The sequence below is a fragment of the Anthonomus grandis genome, chromosome 1 (assembly GCF_022605725.1).
Source record: "Anthonomus grandis grandis chromosome 1, icAntGran1.3, whole genome shotgun sequence".
In the NCBI taxonomy this organism is placed as follows: Eukaryota; Metazoa; Arthropoda; class Insecta; order Coleoptera; family Curculionidae; genus Anthonomus; species Anthonomus grandis.
The window spans coordinates 16,543,713-16,568,649 of NC_065546.1; the positions used below are offsets into that span (position 1 = coordinate 16,543,713).

Sequence of the window (24,937 nt, forward strand, 5' to 3'; positions counted from 1 at the left end):
ACAACTTCGTTACGCCCTTCCTTTTTGGGGTGTGTGTAGTGTCACTCAATTTGACAAAATTTTCAGACTTTAAAAGAGAGCTTTGCGTTATACACTTAGACTTAATTATAGAGCTCATTGCCGTCACTACTTATATATGAGTCCGTTTGTCTAATTCGCAAGCACGTTCCATCAAATTCAGATAGGCCATCCCATAATTATCCTCTCAGAACCGCGGAGTATGATTTATATCTGCCTACTCCACATTCAGAATTGGTAAAAAACTCTATATAGTACAAAGCAAAAAAAATGCACAATCATATGCCATTGAACATCAAGTCCATCACATCTTTTCCTACTTTCCATAAGGCATTAAAATCATTCCTACTGGAGAGAGGCTTTTACTCGGTAAACGATTTTTTTAATACTTAATTTTAACTTCACACACACAGACTGATTTATTATTTTTATATGTACTGTTTTATGTAGCTATATCTATATCTTACTTTTCTTTTATACTTTTTTAATGGATACTTTTGTATATTTTTATATATATACGATTTTGCTTTCTTAGGTTTCCCTTTTTTTTTTCTTTTTTTGACATTGTATACATGCAATTGTATATTTTTTAATTTTTAATTGTGTTTTGTTTATTTATTCATACTTTTGACCACATACAATTATTGATTTGTATAAGTTTGTATATTTGTTTTACTAGTTTTATTTTCTTGTGTTTTGTTTGTTTTTATGTTTACTTTAGTTATCAGCTTTGTCTACAAATTGTAAAATTTTTTGACAATAAAGCGATTGATTGATTGATAAATAGTTTAGTTTAGAAAATAGTGATTTTGTTAAATTAGGTTCTAGCGCGATATTGATATCTCAATAACTTTATATTTCAGTTATCTTTCATAATACTTAGGTTCCTAAGCATATTTAATTTAAATAAGTTTTTTTAGTACGGATAATAAATAATAATTACGTTATGATTTAATAAAATGATAATAATAAGTAATATATTTTAGGTAGTTTTTATAAATGTAGAACATTTAAATGTTAGGTATTTGCGTGCAGTTCAATGTGTTGATATTATGGTTATTTCTGAAACTTGGCTCTCAGAGAGACATAGCTCTAAGAACTTTTCGATTTACGGATATTAGTTTTTTCCAAAGGACCGATTACAGGGTAAAGATGGTGTCGTGGCAGTTTATGTTAGGAATGAATTTAATGTCAATATAACTTCTTATTGGTAATAAATTCACAATTTTTTTTGACTATTTAACCTTTTTCAGGTCATTGAGGTACTAATATTATAAATTATACTGATATTATAATTGTTTTTTTTGCCATTTCTACATAAGCATTTGGCATTATTACATCAGAGACGTTGCAAGGAAATAAACCGTCCATAGTTTAGGCCATGCTAATTCTGGCCTTTCAATGTTCTAACTAAGACTTTGATCGATGCTATATTTGTCTCTAATCGTTCTATTGTATAAAAAGCAGAGATTATTTCGGCTGATGATATACCTGATCATCATATGATTTGTGATATAGCCTTAGGCAAGAACTCAATTAAAAAAACACATAGTAGCGGTCTATTATCAATATACATCTTTATAATAGTCTGAATAAACTTAGAAATTTTGCAGTTTTATTTTGGCAGCAAAAAGCAGGAAAAATCAGATGATTCATTAAAGGAAAGTACCCTACGATTATTGACTACAAAATTGATCATTAAAGTAATTTCACAATACATATACAACATATACAGAGTGGGCAAAAAGACTAGAGAAGCTGCAAGACCGATTATTATAAGATTTCTGCCTTTCTCGGATAAACAGAAAATTCTGAAAAACGCTTATAAACTAACGCTATTTCCAATGATTTTCAATGATGAACAAGAATTCATCTATAAATTCTTTAAAATAAAGGTATTTCGGCTAAAATAAGAAAAAATCATTTAATGATTAATGGGAATAGTTTTGAGGCGGCTGATTTATTCTTTACAAGCAAAAATCAACTTTTTAGAAATAATAGTGCTTCCGCAACTCCGGGACCTCGAACCAAGTCTGAAAAATAAAAAACTACCCATCAGCCTCCCCCTAAACCTTCTCCGACAAGACCTAAGGTAAATCCGGAAAAAATCTCAAATAGTGAAAAAACATCCCAACAAATTAATAATGCTCATACTCCCATAGCCTCCAAAATTGTTACCAGAACTGTCGCTGCAAGGAAGGATTCATCTTCAAGTTCGGAAACTGCTGTTGAGAGGGGGAAAAATAAACTATTTAAAAATTTGTTCTATGAACTTTCTTATTGTGATTTTAATGTATTTATTGCATATAACTTACTTTTTATTGAACTTTTTGGTTCTATCTTTTACGTAATTATTGTAAAATATCAAAAGTTTTAATCTAAATGTACTTTGTGAGAAGAAGGGATTGTTAGGTAGTCTTATAATGCATCAATAAAAAGTTGGTCACTTAAATGTGCGTTCTCTTTCGACGGTCTTCAATGAATTACGAGATATGGTTAGCGGAGGTGAATTCGATATTTTTGAAGCTACGGAAACTTACGGGCTTAATGGAAATATTCCCACTAAAATGGTTTCTTTACTTAATTATAAATTTTATAGGATGGGTTATGAAGGAATGGGTGGTGGTGTGGGCGTATATGTTCGCATGGATTTATAGGTCAAAGGTGTTAGCGATTATCCCAGAATCAGAGATCGAATTGATTTTTCTGGAATTGGTGAGTAAGCTAAAACTTTTTTGTGGTTTTTTTTTATAGGGTGCCTTCGGGAAACTTGCAGATGTATGTATAAAACTTGCAAGTGTGTGTGTGAAATTTGCAGGTGTGTAACTACCCTATATGGTCCAGTAGTTTTTCTTGGGGATGGCAATATTGACTACAATGTAATAAATATTTATGGCTGTTTTATATTTTAGGATTTTACAACAAACTATCGACAAACCCACAAGAATCACTGCTAACACAGAAAAAAATATAGACGTGATCTATACAAATAACTTTGATTATGTAATTTCCTCTGGAATACTTTTAGCTGACCTAGTATCGGATGGTATGGCTATCAAAACCACGTTTACATGCCTACAGGCTGCAGAAGCCTATTGTTTATACCCAAGGTGGTAACTTATTGTGATTTTAGGTAATTTAATGTGATTAGGTAATTTAAAGTGATTTTAGGTGATCTTTTTTCTGAGGATCGGGGAAGAGTGTGTTGGTATCAGATATTCTATATGCCTAATATCGACCAAAAAATAAATTATTTAAACTATCAAATATTAAAATTTGATCAGTACACTGGCCTTATGACCTCAAAAAATACAGCAAAAAGTTGTCCTTGGTTAACAGATACAATAAAGGCAGTTATGAAAGATAAAGACAAATTTCTAACTGCGTAATGCAGTTGTATCACTACTAAGGCGTGAAAAAAATGCATATTTGGAATATTATGAGGCTAACAAAGATATAAAACTGCTTTGGAAAACTCTTAAAATTATGGATATTCAAATTAAAAATAAAAAATAATTCCTATCAATTTAAAACAACCAAATGATATAAATCAGTATTTCTTCTCAGTCTTTAGTAAGTGGTTACTTTCCAAACTTGTGGAAAATCTCGCATTTAACGCCTCTATCTAAGATCAATCCCAAAACATATTCGGATTTAAGACCCATTAGTATACTTCCTACAATTTCCAAAATACTAGAAAGAGTAGTATATATTCAGCTTTATGAATATGCCTCCAAAAATATTCTAAATTCTCGGCAGTCTAGCTTTCGTAAAGGACATAGTACAACGTCCGTATTATTAGATGTAATACATGATATTTATAGGTCTCGTGATGTAAACAAAGGTAGTCTTAATTCTTTTGTATTTTTCGAAGGCTTTCGACACTCTGGATCATGATTTGCTTTGTGCCAAGCTCGAATACTGTAGCCTTGATCCGACTTAGTTTTTTTATTAATTACTTGAGTGACCGGTATCAGAGAGTCGTGATTGGAAATATGGTGTGGGATTTGGCGCGCATCACCTCTGGAGTGGCCTCAAGAATGCATACTTGGACTGCCATTATTGAGCTCTTTATAGAGTAAATAAAGATCTTGAATAAATATATCAATATTCAAAGAGAAGTAACGTTGTGCTTAATGCAAAAAAATGCTTAACTTTAACTTTCAAAGCACCAAGAAATTATAGCAAGCATCACTAATCTTAACATAAATTCTGAAAAGCTTCCATATGTGAGCAGTGCTAGAAATCTTGAGTTTATGATTGATAATGACCTAAATTTCCGTGAACATGTTTTTTTTGTTACTGAAAGTCACTATGCCATTTTAAGACCACTTTATAGCAATATTCACATAATTAACCATAAGTTAAGGTAAAAGCTCTGCGAATATTTTGCCTTCCCCATGAGTGATTACTGCAATTAAGTATATTATGCCTCTTTAGACTTACTTGCTAAAAATAAATTGCAAAAAATTAAAAATACTTGTAGATCTGTTTGCGAAATAAGAAAGTACGATCGTGTTTCTGAAAAATTGGTTGAAATCGAATGGCTTAAAGTTGATAAATTGTATACCTATGCCTATTCGATTATTGTATACCAACTACTTTTTTCTACATCACCTTAATTTAATTAAAACATTTGCCACATTCCTTTTATAGAGAAAATGCACATCTGACTATGCCTTACTTTATTAAAAGCCTTCTTCATATCAGTATAAGCTACATCAACCTTTTTTCTTTTATTAAAAGCATTATGTACATATGGACAAAATGTTATTGAGTTATTTAATGTTGACTTTTTCGGTAAAAACCCATGTTGATATTCGGATATACAATACTTTACTTCATCATATAATCGATCAAATAATGTATATTCAAAATGTTTAGACACGGAGTTCAAAGTAGTAACAGGTCGATAGTTTATCACTTGATTCCTGTCTCCTTTCTTTAATATTGGAATCACCTTACTTGCACGACAAGCCTTAGGATAGATTGAAGTTTGTAAGCCGAGGTTTTTTCGGCGAATTTATACTACTCCAAAATGTTGAAGAGTTAAGAAATAGTATAGTGGCAAGTTAAACATGAATATCGCCATAATGTAAACAACATTGCCTTAAGATACAGTCATAGATTTAGTATACCTCATTTTCGTCACGCATTTTTTAAGAATAGTTTCTCCCTACATCGCTCTGCCTACCTATAACTCGTTAAATGATAACTTTAAGAATATGAACCTATTGAAGCTCAGGAAATCGATTAAATCTTTTCTTGTATCTAGTGAGTAGTAACTACCTGCTATGTGTGTTGTTTTTCTCTTAATTAATTGTTTAAATATGTGACTCACGAATATCTGTCACTTTTAACTAAAAATATTATTTATCTGTTTAATATTTTATTTTATAATTCTTAATTTTATTCGTTCGCTTTTTTTATCATGTTCCTCTATGTAAGACTTAGTTAATGGTTAAGTAGAGTATGAAGCTAAAATTCGCCTTTTTTGTCAAACATATATGTTTACAAAAATAAAAATATTTATTATTATTATTAATATTATAATTATCCCTATTATAATTATATACGATGAATTTTTACAATCCTTGCATTAATTCCCGTGGGATATTATTTTGTACCTTAATAGAATTGATGCCAAAATATTACGTTTTAATGGACTTATTTTAACACGCGGCCAAATCCGGAATTCCAAACCCGGAATATCGTATACCTAGGGTACCATGGCTAAATGCAAACATATCTGTATTTATGGAACAGCGCGATGACGCTCTCGGTAGTGAGGATAAGTGTAAGTCCGGGTATACAATAAAATAAAAAAATACAATATAATGAAATGAAGAAAATACAAGGAGAAAAAAAAGAGGATTGTACTGTGTTGGGTTGACATAATTAAGAAATCATACTTTAGCTTTAACACTACATTAGAAGAGAAAAGAACATTTATTTTTAAGCAGAATAATAAACGGCAAATATGGAAACTTTTAAAAAATGTAATTATATAATAATAATAATACTCAATGGTCAAAAACTTAAGCTACAATATAAAGATTAACTTTATTAAATTCATTAAATACCCAAATAAAGAACAATATATACATAATTTATATAAATATTAAATAGCTAAGTATAAAAGTTTAAAAATTGCCAAAAATAAAATAAATAATTAAAGGCCTAAATTACGGTTTGAAGGGTAAATGTTAAAGATATTTCTTAAACTTTAACTTAAATGACTTCTGATCTAAAGTTGACAATTCAGTTGGTATTCTATTGTGAAGTTTAAAGGCATTGTACGTAAAAGAACGTTGAAACATTGCAGTCGAATGACGAGGAAGTGTCATCCTCTCAGGAAATCGGATCACTCTTGTGTGAACGTTTGAATGAGGAACAAAATTATTCCGTAGAGTGGAGGGAAGGGAGGGGTTTAATAAAACTTTAAATAAAAAATTACCCAAGTGTAACTCTCTGCGCCCGTCCATCCTCAACCAGTTAAGCTCTTTAAATGTGTGTGAAATGTGATCGTATTTACGTAATCCAAATATTAGGCGTGAGCAAATATTTTGAACTTTCTGAATACGATTTTTATCGGCAATGTCTAAGCAAGGACCATAAATAAAATCACAGTAGTTGAAGTTGGACAGGACCAGAGACTCACAAAGCATTTTCCTCAAATGAAAACTAAGAACCTGCCGACTATTATATAGAATTTTCAACGATAAAAATTACTTCTGAATTAACAATTTAACATATTCGCGAAACCTCAACTCAGTATCCAAGACAATGCCTAAATTTTTTGCACGATCCGTCTTGGGAAGAGAAACATCATTTAATAAGATATTTAAATTATTTTTAAGAAAATCTTTATTAGGTCTAAAAATCATAACATTTGATTTAAGAGGGTTAAGTTTTAGATTATAGTTAAGTAAATTCAGGTCATGGTTTATTAAACAAGATGCATGCAAATAATCCTGATGATTGAAGTAAAGATAAACCTGGGTATCATCGGCAAAAACTCTCAGTTTACAGTACTTTAATGATTTAATTATATCCAAGGTGTAGATTATGAATAATAATGCTCTCAGGATTGACCCTTGAGGCACGCCTGATAAAATTCTAGGTTCTTCGGAAAAAAAAATTATTTGAAAATATTTTTTGAAATCTGTTATGAAGATTTAATCAACATCATCAAACCATTCAAAGTCTATAAAATTTCAGTTTCGCCAATAAAAATTCGTGGTTGTTCGTGTCAAACGCTTTCGAAAAGTCTAAAAGAATCAAAGCAGTAAACAACTTTTTATCGAATGACGTTATTATGTCATCAGTAACTCCAATTAGGGCAACATCAGTACTCAAATACTTTCTAAAGCCACACTGAGTCTCCGGGATAATTTTATTCACACCGCAGTACTCAATCAACTGATTATACAGAACCCTTTCGAAAACCTTTGACAAAGCCGGCAATATTCTAATTATTTTTAGATCACCATAGTTAGTTGGATTTTTTACATTCGGAAGTGGCTTACCTATTGATAATTTCCACTCATCAGGAAAATAATTTTGTTCTATACAACAATTGACTATGTGTGCAATGTAAACATCCAAGAAGGGACTGCAATATTTAAGTAATTTGTCACTAATTCCATCTACCCCCGAAGCATTTGTTTTTATACCATTTAGTAATTTATTAATTTGAGCAACATTAGCTAAATTAAAATTAAAGTGAATATTGTCGTTGAAAATATTTTGGTTGTAAAAATTAATTTTAGAAGAATAGTCTGACGTATTCACAGAAAATACCACTATTATTGAATTTAACGGAGCACTTGGGTACGTGACTGTCTAGTTAGTCGCCATAGTCTCGAGATGGCGACATGTAAAAATAATAACTGTATACCTAATAATAACTGTATACCTACTTACTTATCAAAACACCTTGCTTTGTTATACAGGGTGTTTCAGAACTATGGGATTAAACTTCTGGGGGTTGTTCAGTGCAACAGAAGAATCCATTTGAGTATAGGAACCCATGTCCGGAAATGCGTCACTATGCCACTACGGCCCTAAGACGCGTTAAAATTTATAAAAAACATTAATTACCTAAATAGGATCTGCTGCATTTATTTTTACCTTTTGTATATAATACCATAACAACAATTGTTTAAAATCAACGCTTATCAATGTCAATTCTCAATGTCATGTTAAAAAATTTTATAGCTTACAATTTTTAAACATTTATTGCTAATGGAAAACTTTACCAATCAAGAATTGGCGGATATGCATTTGGCATACGGAGCAATAAACTGCAATGCATGAGCAGCATCGCGGTTGTATCATGAACGTTATCCCGAACGACAGCATCCTGGATACAAAAAGTTTATTGCGGTTCATCAGCGGCTCGCTGAGACAGGCATGTTTAAGACCAAGATGCATGATACTGGTGTTACTCGAACCGTAAGAACGGTCGAATTTGAAGAAGAGGTGCTTCAGCGAGTTGCCGATGAACCATCAAATAGCACACGTGACGTCGCTAAGAATATGAATACGAGTAACGCTTCTGTCTGACGGGTACTACACGAGCAACAACTCCATCCTTACCACTTCCAGAAAGTTCAAGGTATGACTGCAGCCGATTATCATCCTAGAGTTCAATTTTGTCGATGGCTTCTGGATCACATCATTGCACAACCAAATTTTTTACGGTATGTTTTGTGGACCGATGAAGCCTCTTTCACAAGAGACGGTATTTTTAATAGTAGGAATAGCCATGTTTGGGAAAAAGAAAATCCTTATGCAATTTTTCCAAGAAAACATTAGAGTCGTTGGTCTGTCAACGTATGGGCAGGCATTGTTGATGATTATTTATTTGGGCCATACTTTCTACCGGAACGATTAACAGGACCTATTTATCTGCGTTTCTTGGAGGAAGTTCTCCCAGAACTCCTTGAAAATGTTCCACTAAACGTTAGACGTCAAATGTGGTTTCAGCATGATGGAGGGCCGGCTCACTTTGCTGAACAAGTACGCGAGTATTTGGCTCAGCGGTTTGGGCACCGTTGTATTGCCAGAGGTGGAGCAGTTTCTTAGCCTCCTAGGTCACCCGATTTAACGTCGCTCGATTTTTTCTTGTGGAGACACGTAAAGTCTTTAGTCTACGAAACTCCAGTAGAATCAGAGCTAGAGTTAATTGGACGAATAACAGCAGCATTTGAAGTTATTCAAAACGAGGATCAAATTTTTAGTGTAGTCCGCCGAAATCATGTGTGGCGTTGAAATCGGTGTATTGAGGTTGGAGGAAGACATTTTGAACAATTGTTGTGATGCTATCATATACAAAAGATAAAAATAAATGCATCAGATCCTATTTAGGTAATTAATATTTTTTCTAAATTTAAACTTGTCTTAGGGCCGTAGTGGCGTAGTGTCACATTTCCGGACATGGGTTCCTATACTCAACTGGATTCTACTGTTGCACTGAACAACCCCTAGAAGTTTGATCCCATAGTTCTGAAACACCCTGTATAAATTAACTATTACAGTAACATAAAATTTCAGATAACTTCAATTTTTCTTTCTTGCTTCCAAGTGTAATGAAATTTTACCTATTAGGGAGTGTGGTTTCAAACGGAAATACTTCAATAACACTGACCAATGTTCTGGATGATATAATTCGGACATCTGATAAAAATGAATCAGTATTTTGATGCCTCTAGATTTTTTTAAAGCATTTAACTCTATAAATCGTCCCTCTTAATCTTCAAGTTAAAATTTTACGGCTTTTTGTCAACGGCTTATCAATTTATTCAATCTTATCTAAAAAGTAGATGTCAAATTATCTGTTTAAATAATACTCAATCCGAACAGGCGGAAATATTATCTGGAGTGCCGCAGGGTTCCGTTTCGAATCCTCTTTTGTTTTTAATTTATACGTCAGACATCCTTAAATTACTATTAAGTGTTGTAAGGTTCAGGAGCTTACTGAAGATACACAACAGTAATTCTGTTTTATTTCTGAAAACTTCCAGGAAGCTGAATGTACATTAATATATAATTTAAATATTATAAGTGATTTATTCAAGTTGCATAATTTACCTCCAAACTCATCTAAGACAAATATTATAATTTTTGGAAATATAAGAAATAATATAATGCCCACATTAAGAATACAAAAACTGACTTTGTTGAAACTACAAAGAATTTGGGGGTTTTATTGGATAGTTAGTTAAGATTTAGAGGGCAACTAAAAAATGTATAAAAAAATCATTTATGGCTTAACGATTTTTATATAGGAATAGGTTTATTTTGTGTCAATCTTTTAAATGTAGTCTATGCGAGAGTACAAAGTAATTTTAGAGTATAAGTAATTTACTTATTGTGATTTTTTGTAATGGTTTTGTTTGAATAATCAATATAAACAAAGGATTCAAAGATTGCAAAATGCTTGTGTACGGTTTGTATTTGGTAAAGGAATATTTGGTTACATTTCACCTCTTTATTGGAATATAAATTGGCTTAAAATGCATGTGTCGAATACTTTATTTATGCACTTTTCTTATAAAAAATATTAATGATCCAAGGTCTCCTATAATAACTAGGGAAAGGTTATTGTTTGGTAACTCTGTACATAATGTTAATATTGGACCACTAACTAAATTAACGATACCTCACCATCAGAGTGCCCTATTTCACGTAGTTACGTAGTTTTTCGCACAACGCTGTATATTTTTATATTAAGATCCCTTCGAAACTCTTAAACCTTGACGCAATTAAATGTAGGTTTGTGCTTAAAAAATCTTTATTAGTTAAGCATAATGTATTTTAGTTAGTAATGCCATTTCTTTTTTTTTATCATATTTATTTTTTTCTGCACTCAATTTTTTTTTTGTATAATTGTAGAACAGTGCCGACCCGTAGAGTTAGTTATCTTTAGAATTTTTTTTAATGAGCTTCTTATTTGAGACTTTTTACTTTTTTTTTGCTCTTAAAATTCGATTCAGTGGCTATTGAAAGCTAGACTGCGCCAAGTTTAAGGGCCTATTATATTTGTTTTTTTATATATTTTCTATTGGTATAATTGGTTAAATAAAAGTCATTCAATAAAAAAATATATTGACACTATATGAATTAAGCTTTCTTTTAATATAAAAATATACCACAATTAAAAAATTAGTTCTTCTTTCTTATTTATTAGCGTCCTGCAGCACACGAATAACTCTTGGATCTTTAGCTAAATCACGTGCATTTTTCTTGAATTTGGTTTTCAATGAAGCATCGGCTCCCTTGCTTAACAAATATCTTACAATGTCTTCGAAGCCTTCTTTTACTGCCCAATGAAGAGCAGTTAATTCATACTTTTTCGTTGGATAGTTGATGTGCGTCTTTAAGACACCCTCTGGAATTGACTGTGCGATAGCTTTAACACAGTCAAGACTACCACTGAAAACCGCGTGATAAAGAACTGACTTGCCGTCTAAATCAATCTTTAAAACATTGGCGTCTTTATTTATTAGGTAAATAATACACTCCAGAGCGCCATCATTGGCTGCTTTATTTAAAGCCGTATCTCCGTAAATATTTTCTTCATCAATCTTAAATCCTTTCTCTTCAATCAAATATTTAACTACATTTAAGTGATTGTTCTTAGCTGCCAAATGCAAAGCTGTGTTACCTTTAGATGTCCTTAAAGTTATTTCTGCTCGGTATTTTTCCAAAAGTTTTATAGTATCAAGTTGCCCAGACTCTGCTGCCAGTAGAAAAGCTGTTTTTTCGTGCTGTCTATCTCTTACGTTTCTACTTCGTTCAAAATCATTTAAAACATTATCATAATTAATGATTGTATTGATAATAAGAGTGTTATTCTCTAAAAGAGATCTGACAATGTCATTATTTCCTTCCCTGCAAGCATTAAAAAGGGCTGTGGTATCTTTCTGAAAAATGGTGTATTACGTTTATAATGTTAAAAATATTATAAAACTTATTCAGTTTTTTTAAATTATCTGCAAACATCAAACATTATGAAAGGTTTTATATTAAAAAAGATATATATAATATTATAAATATACAAAATAAAACATTTCGAAAAATATTTGAAGATGATTGCTGAATATTTGAAGAAAATGATAAATTTCGAAAGAAATTTTAGTGAGTCTAAAGCGATTTTTCAGGTGAAGAGTAGTTGTATGAAGTTCTATAGACAATAAAACAGAAGTCGGGTTTTGGGTTTACATCGATCGATGTTTCGATTAATTATTTTTAAGATTAAGTTTTATTATTCTCACTTGACAAGTGGAATTATTTTATTTCATAAAGACCAGCATTATCTGTCTTATTATCTTTTTACACATGCTAAATGTAACTAAAGAGGTACTACGACTTTTATTACATAAAATATTTAAAAACGCTTTGTAATTATTCCTAACTATATATATTATTGTGTTTGTAACTGTATCTCATTGTTGCTTTACAAAAATTGTTAGCACTTTGAGGATGACAATAAAAATTGTTGGAATGTCGACGTAAAAACAAAAGCGAACATTACTGCTTTATTTTCTACTCATTCAACAATCTTTAAACAACTGCTCTTCACCTAAAAAATAACATAAATGATTAAATAGAGGTTAGATGTTTGATAAATAATATAATATACAATAGTAATGTCAAAATAGGTATTTACGTAAGTATGTAAAATGATCCTTTTTTCGTGAATAAGAAATCCCATGAATAAAAACGAGATTTGATCCACGTGTAACATACAAAATTGTTTCTACTACCGAAAAAAACATAAAAACATCAACAAACCCAAATTACTTTAGTGCGTAAAAAGTGAAACTGTATAAACCCTGATAGACTGAGATCCCAGGCTCCCCAGACGTTACTTATTTTCTCCTGCTCAAAATTTTCAGAATATGTACAGTAATAAATGTCTAAGGACATATGCATACACGCTAGATTGGGTACGAGACCCTTTTACAGGTAACATAACCTTAAATATAAGGATGCTATTTTGCCAGATGAATTATTTGAAAGTTGTTACCACAGACATACATACAGGGTGTTCATTTGAAAACGTCCCACCACGGATTTATTGAATGACACTGTTTAAAAAAAAAAGCCGAAATACGTCAAAAGGTTTGTTAAGGGGGACAACTTTCTAACCTAAAATTACTTCACCCCCTTTCACCCATTGCCCCCCAGGGTCATCTCCTTAAAAATTTTTTAATGGCAAGGGGTATCGAGTAATAGCTTGTTTAAAAGGTCTTTCGAAGTCTTTTATTTTGACGTTTGATTTTTTTAAATCGGTTGATTCGTTTTCGAGAAAATTAGAAAAATCTTTGTTTATCTTAATTTGTTCAGATAGAAAACAAGAATATGAAAATATCAGTTTTTATTTCAATAAGTGTTCCAAATGTTGCCCGTTTTTGGCCAAACAATATAGGCGATGTTCAAATTCCTGACTGACATTTTCAAGAACATGTTGTGGGATATCATGGCAGCTGTCGATGATGCGTTGACGAAGTTCATCCAAACTTTCAGGTTGGGGAGTAAATACAATAGATTTCAAATGACCCCATAGAAAAAAGTCTAACGGCATCATATTAGGAGATCCAGCAGGTTATTCTATAGGCCCCCTTCGCCCTATCCATTTATCTGGAAACTCGTCGTCTATAGCCATTGCCGAACGGGAAGATTATAGTATGGAGGAGCGCCGTCTTGCTGGAAATATATTTTAGCCTCATCAAGTATAGGGTTTCCATCATCATCGATTTGGTTTTCAATGGATTCAGTGATAAGCGGATTGAGGGTATTTTCCAACATATCCAAATAAATTTCACCATTTAAATTTCCGTTAATAAATAATGGCCCAATCACTTTATTTCCTAAAATGTCCGCCCATACATTAATTTTTTGAGGGTACTGGGTATGCCCTTCTACAAATGCATGAGGATTTTCATTGCTCCAATATCTACAGTTATGCTTATTAAAAAATCCATTTAGATAAAATATGCATTCATCGCTGAAGCAGATATTCTTTACATGAATAGTATTATCATTAATCGCTTCAGTTATTTTTTCACAAAACTCAACTCGCCTATCGAAATCGTCTTCGGTTAACTGTTGCAATATTTTCATTTTGAATAGATGAAATTTGGTGAACAGAGCCTAATGAAATAACAGTGGCAGCAACAATTTTGCGTACAACAACAATTTTGCGACCCAAAACTTAAACTTAAGCGACTTCATCCAAAATTTGCCGATGATCACGTTTTTTATTTGCAACAGATCCAGTTTCAGTAAACTTAGTAACAAGGTCCAAAATATACCTATGCGAAGTTATCTTCTCCGGATGTCTGGCGTTAAACGTGACGGCAGTTTGCCGGGCACATTGATTTTGGGCACCATAAATTAGAATAATTTCCACTCTTTCGGCTAGTGTGTAGACCATTTTGGAAGTAAAATCTTTAATTCAACAAATAAATTTTCACTATTCCAAGACTGTCACAAATGTAACTGATGGCAACATAAATTGTTTATTTTCCTTAGCAACTATAAATAACTAAGCAGGTATAACAATAAATACAGTTTGCCTAGGATATCTGTGTTGATGAAAAGAATGGGGAAAATAATTCAGGTTGTTATTTAGTTTTTTCCACGTCTAATCTTCAGAATTGCTGTTTATGCTGGTAGTTTCCGTTTTAAATTATAAACGAATGTAGATTTAGCAAACCCTAATGGGCAACATTTTGAATACTTATTGAAATAAAAACTGATATTTTCATGTTTTTGTTTTCTATCTGAACAAATTAAGATAAACAAAGATTTTTCCAATTTTCTCGAAAACGAATCGACCGATTAAAAAAAATCAAACGTCAAAATAAAAGACTTCGAAAGCCTTTTAAACAAGCTATTACTCGATACCCCTTGCCATTTAAAATTTTTAAGGAGATGACCCTGGGGGGCAGTGGGTGAAGTAATTTTAGGTTAGAAAGTTGTCCTCCTTGACAAACCTTTTGACGTATTTCGGCGTTTTTTTTTTAAACAGTGGTTTTCGATAAATCCGTGGTGGGAAGTTTTCAAATGAACACCTTGTATACATGTTACAAATCATTCACTAGCTTAATGAAAAAATATTACTCGTCAAAATCGAAAAGTATAGCTGAAACTAATGCTTCAACAAGCAAGTCGTTAGATGCTACTGCAGAGAATGTACGTACAACATCTTCATCGGTAACGAATTTAGCTACACAGTGTATTGAATTACATTAATCTTTTCCACAACCTTCGACTTCAACATCTACTTTACCAGAATTTTCAAGTTTTTATCTGCAACATCTGATCCCATTGCAATATCTGAGTCAGCTATTGTACTAATTGAGTTACAAGAATCAGTTAATGCCAAAATGTACTGTTAGATTATGTAAATTCAACCTCAGAAGGTAATGTTTCGATTGAACGTGAAATAAATCTTGATAAAAAATACCATCTGTATAATTTGTCATGACAGGCCAAAAAAAAATCAAAAAGATTAGCACTACTTCGCTCTGACAAAAACTATTTTCTAAATAAACTAAAAGAAGAAACTGGAGATTCAAATGAGTTAATTACCAAACTAAATAATTATCTACATTCTAGTTGTCTGTTATCATAAAATTTCTAAATTGAATTTTTTTATAAAATATCACTTACTAAAACTAAATAGGCACTATAGCAATTGAAGGGCTAGAAACAGAAGCTTCGTACACTTCAATTGAAAAATCAAATTTGTGCCCTATAACAATAAAAAAATCTCCACATCTCTGCACTGGTGTTGCTCACGATTATTTCGATCGGTTCGTGGAAACAAAAAGTGGCAAGGATACGCTTCATGATACTGTCGGGATCATACATCAAAATGTTGATTTGGATATTTCCGACGAATCAGAAGAATTAAATGTATCTTCTGTCAATGGTGAAGAAGACTTGAACCCGGAGAAAAGGAGACGTAGAACTTTTGAGGCTATATCTTTAGAAGAAGTTTCATATAAAAAAACCGAAGATGATGGATGTTCTGCAATCGCCTGTCCACAAAGCTAAATATGTACATCCGGTTAATCTACCATTATGCAATTCAATTGATATGATTTGGGTGTTTAGCCATGTTGTATAGTTACCAAACATCTTAAAGATCTCTGACAATGCTGACAGCGAATATTAGATGTCAATAAAATACGAATAAAAAATATTTTTATACTGATTATTTTTTGTACTTAATCATGAAAAAAACCAATAAAATATAATTTGATTAAATTAATTACTATTAAAAAAACTTTATTTGAAGTATTAATTAAAAAACTTATCGTTTCAGCATTAAGGCCTAATAAAATTCAATATATATCTGTATCACTTTATATTAAATTCTTTGGTGGGTACTGAGTTTGTTGACGAGTATTAAAAATTTGAAATTAATATTTAAGTAGATTTTAAAAACTTTTTATATTATTATTGACTAATAACTAAGAATTTAAGCCTTTTGACTTCGATCATTTCTTTGCCAAGAATGAGACAATCAGGACAAAAAAATTAGATGTTTTATTTTTTTTATTTTATTGAATATTGAAATCTTCTAGTAATGATTTCACGCAATTTATTATACTGCAATTAATTAAATTTTTATGGAAATAATGCTAAATTGTTGTTTTGATATTCATCAAAACCATTAACCACTTTAATTTCATGAAGTTTCTGAAAATATTGGATAATGATTGTTTATACTATTTTGTAAAACATATCCAAAAACCAGCAGGAAGAATTCAAGTAAGGCAAGTCATATTTTTACGTACCTTTCTTCTCTGTTACCTGTAAAAGGGCCTCGTACCCAAGCTAGCGGATATGCAGGTGTCCTTAGATATATATATTACTCTACATATTCTAAAAATTTCGAGAAGAAGAAAATAAGTAACGTCTGGGGAGCCTGGGATCTTGGACTATAAGAAGTATGTAAAGTGAGTACTGTACGCACGGTACTAAAAAAAAACTTTCCTATTTCGACGATGTTACATAAATATTTTAAATTTGTAATAACAGTTAAAAGATTTAAAATGTTAAGAAAATGTTTTAGAATTTTTTAACGATTAATTTAAATAAACAAAAATATTAAAATAGTTAAAGTATTGCAAGAAACATCTTCAAAAACAAAAAATATTTAGTGGGTCCGTAGCTTAAAAATATATTTGTTAAAAAAATTTAACAAAAACGACAACTTACCTGTAATTGACTTTCCATATTTAAATTTGAAAAGTATTAACGTAACTCCCAAACTATTTGGCGTTTTTATGTTACTGCATTTCATTTCATTTTTTATCTAATCTGATTTTTTTATAAACGATTTTTGATAATATTTAAAACAAAGAAACTGCAGACTATGCATTGTGTGAGTTATGTAGTGATTAATTATAAATCAAGCTTCCAAATGCAAAACACTATTATTTTTTAAGTGGAGCCATAAGAGTTCTCATATTGATAAACAAATTCAATTTGATTTGAACTTAATTATTCAATAATTCCTTTGTTCAAGTAATTTATTTATAAATTTAAAATACTTATAAATGTTTATTAAATACAAATTAATAAATTCCAGCAAAACAAAAACTAGTTTTTTTTATAACAAACAAAGTTGTATTAAATAATATTTAGAAGAATATCTACTCCTAAATAATATACAATGTGTTCAAGATAAGGATGCCTATCATGGGGATCTTGGAAAATAAAAGAGATACGTGGATGGTTAAATTAGAGAAAAGTTGCCCATTTTCAAGTCTAACAATATGCCGTTTAGAAAGTTTTAAAATTTAAAATGCCTAAAAAACTAAATTTCACGATTTCATATTTATTTTTTTCTGGCATTATTTAAAGAGATATCGAAAAACAAAAGGCCACTTTTTAAGCTCTACAAAACAGCATTAAAAAATTTTCCGTAAGATGTTTCTTTTCAGAGAAACCACCATCAACTTTATTTTTTTATAAGACGCGTAAAAAAAGTATACCCTGTATTAAATAGCATATTTTATTACGAATACGGTACGATGTATGGCACAATATGATTCTGCAATATTTAACTTAGAAAAAATGGGTTTTTATAAAATTCCTAATGATTTGGTGTGGTAGGCGGTGAAATAATGGCGCTGAGTATAGAGTAGTAGGTTATTATTACTCTTGTTTCAAAATATTAAATTAAAATCAGGTTATTGATAATTTTAAATTTTTATTCATATACGTAGGTACATCATAAGATAGTTAATTAAATAAATAAACAAATTAATTAAGGACTATAAACCCAATATAATATAATATAATATAATATTATACTTACTACAAACCCAAAAAAACTAATTTAGATTATAGATAATGTATGAATGTTCAAACAAATTACCATTACCCATTACCATATCTAAACACAGATAATGCCATCTATGAAAGGAACTGTCGAATTTAAAACACTTCTTAACATATCAGGTTCTTCTCTTGAATGACTCAAAAACTATTCTCCTCAGCCGAGTTTTTGCAATACCCCCAGAGAAAAAATCGAGCGATTTACGTCCGGTGAACAATTGGGCCACAGAACTATTGAATGTGTACCTATTAATTTTACCGGAAAACTGTTCGACAGATACTTGCGCACGATTAGGGCATTGTGCACGGGAGCACCATCCTGCTGAAATCAACAGTTTCTAACCAAGCAAGCGGTAAGTTATTCAAGGATTCTTCCAAATCGCATTCCGGTAAGTTGTAAAAATTCTCCGGACAGAAAATTGTGGTAAAAAGGAGGCCTCTTGAATCTCTTTCAAAAATTATTTTAACCCACATCATAAAACCAAAACGGTGCTGATGCTATTTGGCTTATTGAGGAATTGTTCCTTGACCAATAATGGATATTTCTCCAGTTAAAAATTCCATTATTTGTAACCATACGCTCATCCGACCAGATAATTATATGGGGAAATGTTTCATCTTCCTTACACTTCCTGGTGTACCATTCGTTCTACCAAAACGTTCTTTGCCTTTCCTCGTCATCTGGTACTTGTAGACTGTAGATTAGAAGTACTTGACAGATTCTGAATTTGAACAGGTGGAATTTATGTTTTCTCAAAATGAAATGGGCAGAAAATTTGGGTATTCCAGTGGAATTGGCAATTTTTCCAGCAGATATTTTCGGATTTTCAGTTACAGCTAATACTACATTATTTTCTTTTTCTTGATTGCACCATACTACTTAAGATTAAAAGCCCATCGTCCCAACATTTTTGTACTGGGTTGTTTTCTCTTAAGATAGGTATTTAAATACATACTACCAGCTTCAACTGTGTTGCTGTAACATGGGATATAATATTTGAGCAAAACGATTTTAACATTTCAATAAATAATTTTAACATTTTCTTAGCGCCATTATTTCACCGCCTACTAGACCAAAATCTTCAGAATTTAATAAAAACCATTTTTTCCAATTTAAATATTGCAGAATCATAGTGCGTATCGTAACAAAATATGCTATTCAATATAGGGTATACTTTTTTTACACGCCATATATAAAATTAAGGTTGATGATGGTTTCTCTGAAACGAAACGTCGTGCGGAAAATTGCTCAACGCTGTTTTGTAGAGTTTAAAAGGTGGCTATGAGAAAATGTCTTTCGGAAAAAAATAAAAGCGAAAACAGCAATTTTCGCTTTTCTAGGCATATCTCCGGAACTACTCGGAATTTTAGAAATTTCTAAACGGCCTATTGTTAGACTTGAAAATGCGCAACTTTTCTGTAATTTATGCATCTTCGTTTTTCCTTTGTTTTTCAAGATCCCTATGATAGACATCCTTATCTTGGACACACTATATAAAATAAGCAATAATACTTGAGAAAAATTTAAAAAATTAGGTCACTAATTTAATTACATATCACAGGAATAAAATACCAGGACTTGGTAATTAAAATAATTAGTATTAAAGTCATGAAGACCTCCATCACTAAAATACTTCATCAGAACATAATAGGCCTAAGTGATATCTTTTTTTTAATTCTGTTAAACCTAATAGTGCAATTTATGGTTCTTATTTAAAGCAGAATGTTATGCAAGATCTTATTTATCAAATAAATTAAAGAATTTCTTAATAACTCAAAATGTGAAATAAGTCTTAAAAGTCAAAAATAAGGTGAAAGAACTAAAAAGGTATACAATTGATACACTCTTATTTTAAAATACATTAATGCTTTTTTAAGCCTTGCTACATGTAGTAAATTAAAACCACAAGCATCTATCCAACTCGACTATACAGGTTGGGGGTCGTTCATTACGCATAGATAGATGCTTAAACACAAAATATGGAAATGTCATTATTTTTCAGTACGATATTAGTAAACATCTGACCTTGACGGAGGTAACTGTTTTACTTGCAATCAAATTTTTCAAAAATATTATATAAAGTTTTAAGCATTTCTAAAATATTTTTCTGGTGCAGGCTATACTTACATCAATGTACAACCCACATAATAGAATCTTACTCTCAAAATGTTTATTATGTTGTGTAATGCATAATGAAAATTAAAGCATTATATTAATATAAATAAAATATAGCTTCTGATAAAACTCTTAAAAGACCTCAAGTCTAAATCAGGGAGGATTTTAATGGCAGAAAAAACTTTTTAAAAAAGGTTTTGCAGCAATTTAAGGTATTTTTCCGCGTGAAATGCCATCAATAAAAAATGGCGCTATAATATGGTGGTTTAAAATTCCAGTCCAAACATTCAATTTTTGAGGATAGTGCGTAAGGATTAAAGACTTCTGTGCTCGTTTTCTTGAGACCAATATTGAAGGTATTATGTTTCTTATGTAATGAAAAAGAAGATTTTATATAGATTTGATAATAACATATTTTGTAAAAAATTTAATAATCAAATCAAATACTAGTAACAGTTTCTCTTTAATACATCTACTTAGTCTTGTTGCATCTACTTCTAGAGCACTACAAATTAGTATTTATGCCAACCTGATAAGACAAAAGGATGTCTCAGAATTCGAAACCCCATTTAAAATTATTTTTCGCAACGAGTCAGTCTTATCTTATCTTATCTTGGTATTACCGAATAGCCTCCATAAATTTAGTCATATCAACTCTTTCGAAGAGTATAAGCCATAATAAGTTAAGAAAAAGAAGAGGTCAATACTTTATAGTATGGAGAATTATTTTTGTTGGGATTAATATCAGTAAAATTAATCTATAATTGATTATTGCAAGGAATGAATAAAGTAACTTTAATATATCATTGCACCCGGTATCTTTGCACGTTAGTAAAAAAAAGAAGGCCTATGCGACATGCGCTATGCGCGAAGAATTTTGTATTGCAATAGGCAGCAGTATCTCTCTCGTTTTGTTCGTTGAAAGCACCACCTTTTCGGGTACCGCAAAAACCTTAATTCTACAAACTCAAAATTAGTGTAAACAGAGGCGCCTCAAATTCATGAGAACTATAAAGTGCACGCAGATCCAGCGTTTTCTTAGCGAGACTTAGAGTTTTCATTTTTTTCTCTAGTTACGTAGGTCTCTTTGAGATAATGGACGAGTTCTTTCAAATTCAGGCCAGCCAATATAAATATTGTTGTTATATAAAAAATAAAAATAGCTAATACCTATCAGACGACGAAGGCGTCAGCTCATTGATGAAAGACAGCGATATTGCCATTATTTTAGTCAATGCATAATCTTTAATTCCCCAATCTGTATGTAGATGCTTTTACCTTACTAGAGTGGAGCATATCTGATCTTTAGACTTGTAATTGAAATAGATATAGAGTTGGAAAAGATCCACCGAGAGCACAAGTGATATTCTATATACGTATCACGTAATAGCTGAGCCCATTTTTAGAATATCCTTGAAGTAATTTATGAAAAGGCAGCTAGATCCTTTAAGGAACTTTGTTGTGTGTTAAGTTCCAAGTTTATGTAAAATATATATTAAAGTACTAAAATTTTTACAAACTGCATGAATTAAGATGCTTGGTTTCTGCATCAAATCTTCTGAAATTTCTTGTTCATCAGAGCATCAACCATCAAAATTGAGCAAAGCAGACGTTAACTCAACAGGGGAACCTCAAAGACTTCCATGGTTAACACAGAATGTTTTGACTATATCAAAGACTACTATCTCAGCGGTCAACAAGTTAACCCTACTGTAGAGGAAATAAAGAACATTGAAAATCGGTACTTTGGCATCTTGGTATCTAAGCTGTTTTTCTGAATATTAAACTAGAAATTCATTAAGTCCCTTTACCTTAAGTGTCATTCAATAATTATTGCAACTCAATGGACAATTGCTATTGGTCGAAACATGGAATTTGATATAATTTTCGCCTTTATAAACGGCAATAATCACTGCATTTATTGATTAACTTTAAGATTTTTTTTGAATAGCTCTACAAGTGCTCTACATGTATTATTTACAATAAAATTATTAAAACCACCTGCAGAAGCCTCCAAGCATGATTTACTCTTAAATTTACATTTAAGTACTTAAAAGTTTTCCAGTAAATTTTAAAATCTTTTCTTTTTAGACTTCATTCACTTGCTGGTAAAATTTCTTATCTCTTTATAATTGTTCCATGTTTCCGCAGATTTATTGTGCTTATAATTAGGAAATGCCCGATCTCTTTGTTTCATTATTACCCTAAGGTTACCGTAAGCCAAGGCGCGGGAAATCGAAGTTTTGTAAGCTGCAAATCCATGAAATATTTTCATGATACTACTATTCCAAAAAGATATGGCGTTATTAAAAGCATTAATTGAAAAAATCTGGTGGCATGCTATTTTGCGTAACTCAATAAGAAATCTGTCAGTATCAAATTTCAAAAAATCTCTATATGTTTTAAAAATTGTAATAGATTTATCTTTTTGAGTTTGAATGTTACAAGATATAAGGTGGTGATCAGATATGCTGGGTTCTATTTGTAACGTGAATATTGCTAATATACTGGGAAGTGATGTTAACATTAAGTCAATTAAAGTTTTAGAATGCTAAATTTGTGATGCGTGTTGGTATCAAATATCAATGGCATAAGGTAGCAAATCAAACTTTCCGTACTCATACACTCTGTACTAATAGTATATTTAATGTAAAACATAATGTCCCCGCCTTGTCCATCTTGATCTTTTCTGACAATTTTGTAATCTAAAACTGAGTCTGTAGGTAGCATTAGGTACTAATGAATTTAACCACGTCTCGGATATACCAACAATTTCGTAAGATTGAGTACCTAAAGAATACGAAAATAAGTCGAAACCCATGTTGCAAGATCGCATATTAAAATGTGCAAAAGAGAACAAATGGTTTTTTTGTAATATTAAAATTAAATAAACCAAGCTTATACTCTCCGTCCGAATAAACAAGTTCAAAAATATGCTGTACCATAGTTTCATAACTTTCATTGAATGAAAACAGTAGAAGTTTGGATAACTCATTAAATACCGTAAAGTGGGGCTATTTTGTGACAATTTTCTAGGTTTTTTGATGATAAATCATGTAAACTTGCAAATAATATTATTTTAGATATGCATACTTATCGTTTCATATTTGTTCTTTCTTGATTCAAATCGATAACTCGTGAAGTAGAATTTGAGAAAAAAACAAAATAAAGTGTCACAAAGTCACCCCATGGGTCGGGGTTACTTTGTGACAGGGATCATTTTGTTTAATATTTAACGTGAAATACAATTTTGGCACAAAGTAACACCCATGCTCTATTTATATACAAAACATATATAATATTAAAATTTTAAATAAGGATATTTGATAGATAAAAACACATAAATAATTACAAAATAACTTTTATTTTACATGTCTAAATGGTCTTATGCAAAATATTAACAAAATGTTTATTAATATGTAGATAACTTTAAACAGAAGAAAACTAAGTAATAACACTGGTGGTAAGTAATATATGATACACCTGTGATTACACAACAAAATCACTTAACTCTGGAATGTCAAATAACGCTCTTCTTCCACGTTGAATTGGGGCATTTATGCCCATAATAATTTCCTAATTTCTATAAAATATCTCGTCCTTCTTTTGAGACAACTTCCACTGCTTTCCAACACGTTCCATCACATTTACTGTCGCTCCTATGCTGTATATGGTGGTAACTTGACCTAAAAAATACTTTCCTTCAAATTTAACAACGACGTACTTTCCCTCTGACTTTTCTGCTTTTTGGGCTACAATTCTTTCTTCAAGTACCCGTTCATCTTCATCACTGGAAAAATGTTCATCCCATGGACTGTCATCACTTTCCATATATTTAATTTGGTCCTGATTTTCACTGGAACTATCTGATGTTGATCCATTATCTCGACCGCTTTTTAGGCGTTTCTTTTGTTGGATGTCGGAGGGTTCAGGTTGAGGGTCATCGTTGTTTTGCGTATTCTCAGCAGAAATGGGAGCAGATCGGATGTTAAAATCACTACTACTTATGCTTTTACCTGGTGAAACGTTTAGGCGCTTTCTTCTTTTGATCTGCCTCCCTTTGGTTGCGTCAGTCCTTACATTGGTAAGGTGTTGAACAAAACTATTACCCACAACCTCAGCTATTTCGGTATCTGCTATTACAATACGAGTGCATAAACGGTCCATGACCTCGTTTGGATCTAAAGGATAAATGCCTGTCTTTCTAAAACCAGATCTTAGGCTATCAGGTCCTTTTTCTTTTAACTGACTCATCAGCTTTTTTAAAAGGCTTGGAAATTCATCCTTTGGTATGGAAGAGACTCTCCTGCTATAGTTATTTGCCTTCCACTCGTTTAAAATTTTGCACCATTTTTCCTTCATTGGGCGGAAAAAGGCCACGTCAAGTGGTTGGAGTAGATGCGTTGTATTAGGAGGTAAAGGTATAAAGCGAAT

At 31.4% G+C, this 24,937-nt stretch overlaps 2 protein-coding genes across 3 annotated transcripts in view; one reads left to right on the top strand and one right to left on the bottom strand.

The window, feature by feature from the left end:
* Positions 1-24,937, top strand: part of LOC126745112 (neurogenic locus notch homolog protein 1) — a 610,297-nt gene that overhangs the window by 565,318 nt on the left and 20,042 nt on the right. The gene's annotated exons all lie outside the window — the stretch shown is intronic.
* On the bottom strand, positions 11,119-17,402 carry LOC126745185 (putative ankyrin repeat protein RF_0381). The gene is made up of 2 exons (XM_050452920.1): positions 17,263-17,402; positions 11,119-11,948 (listed from the first exon to the last, which is right to left on the bottom strand). Exons 1-2 carry the CDS (start codon positions 17,278-17,280, stop codon positions 11,202-11,204), a joined length of 765 nt encoding a protein of 254 aa, XP_050308877.1. The 5' UTR covers positions 17,281-17,402; the 3' UTR covers positions 11,119-11,201.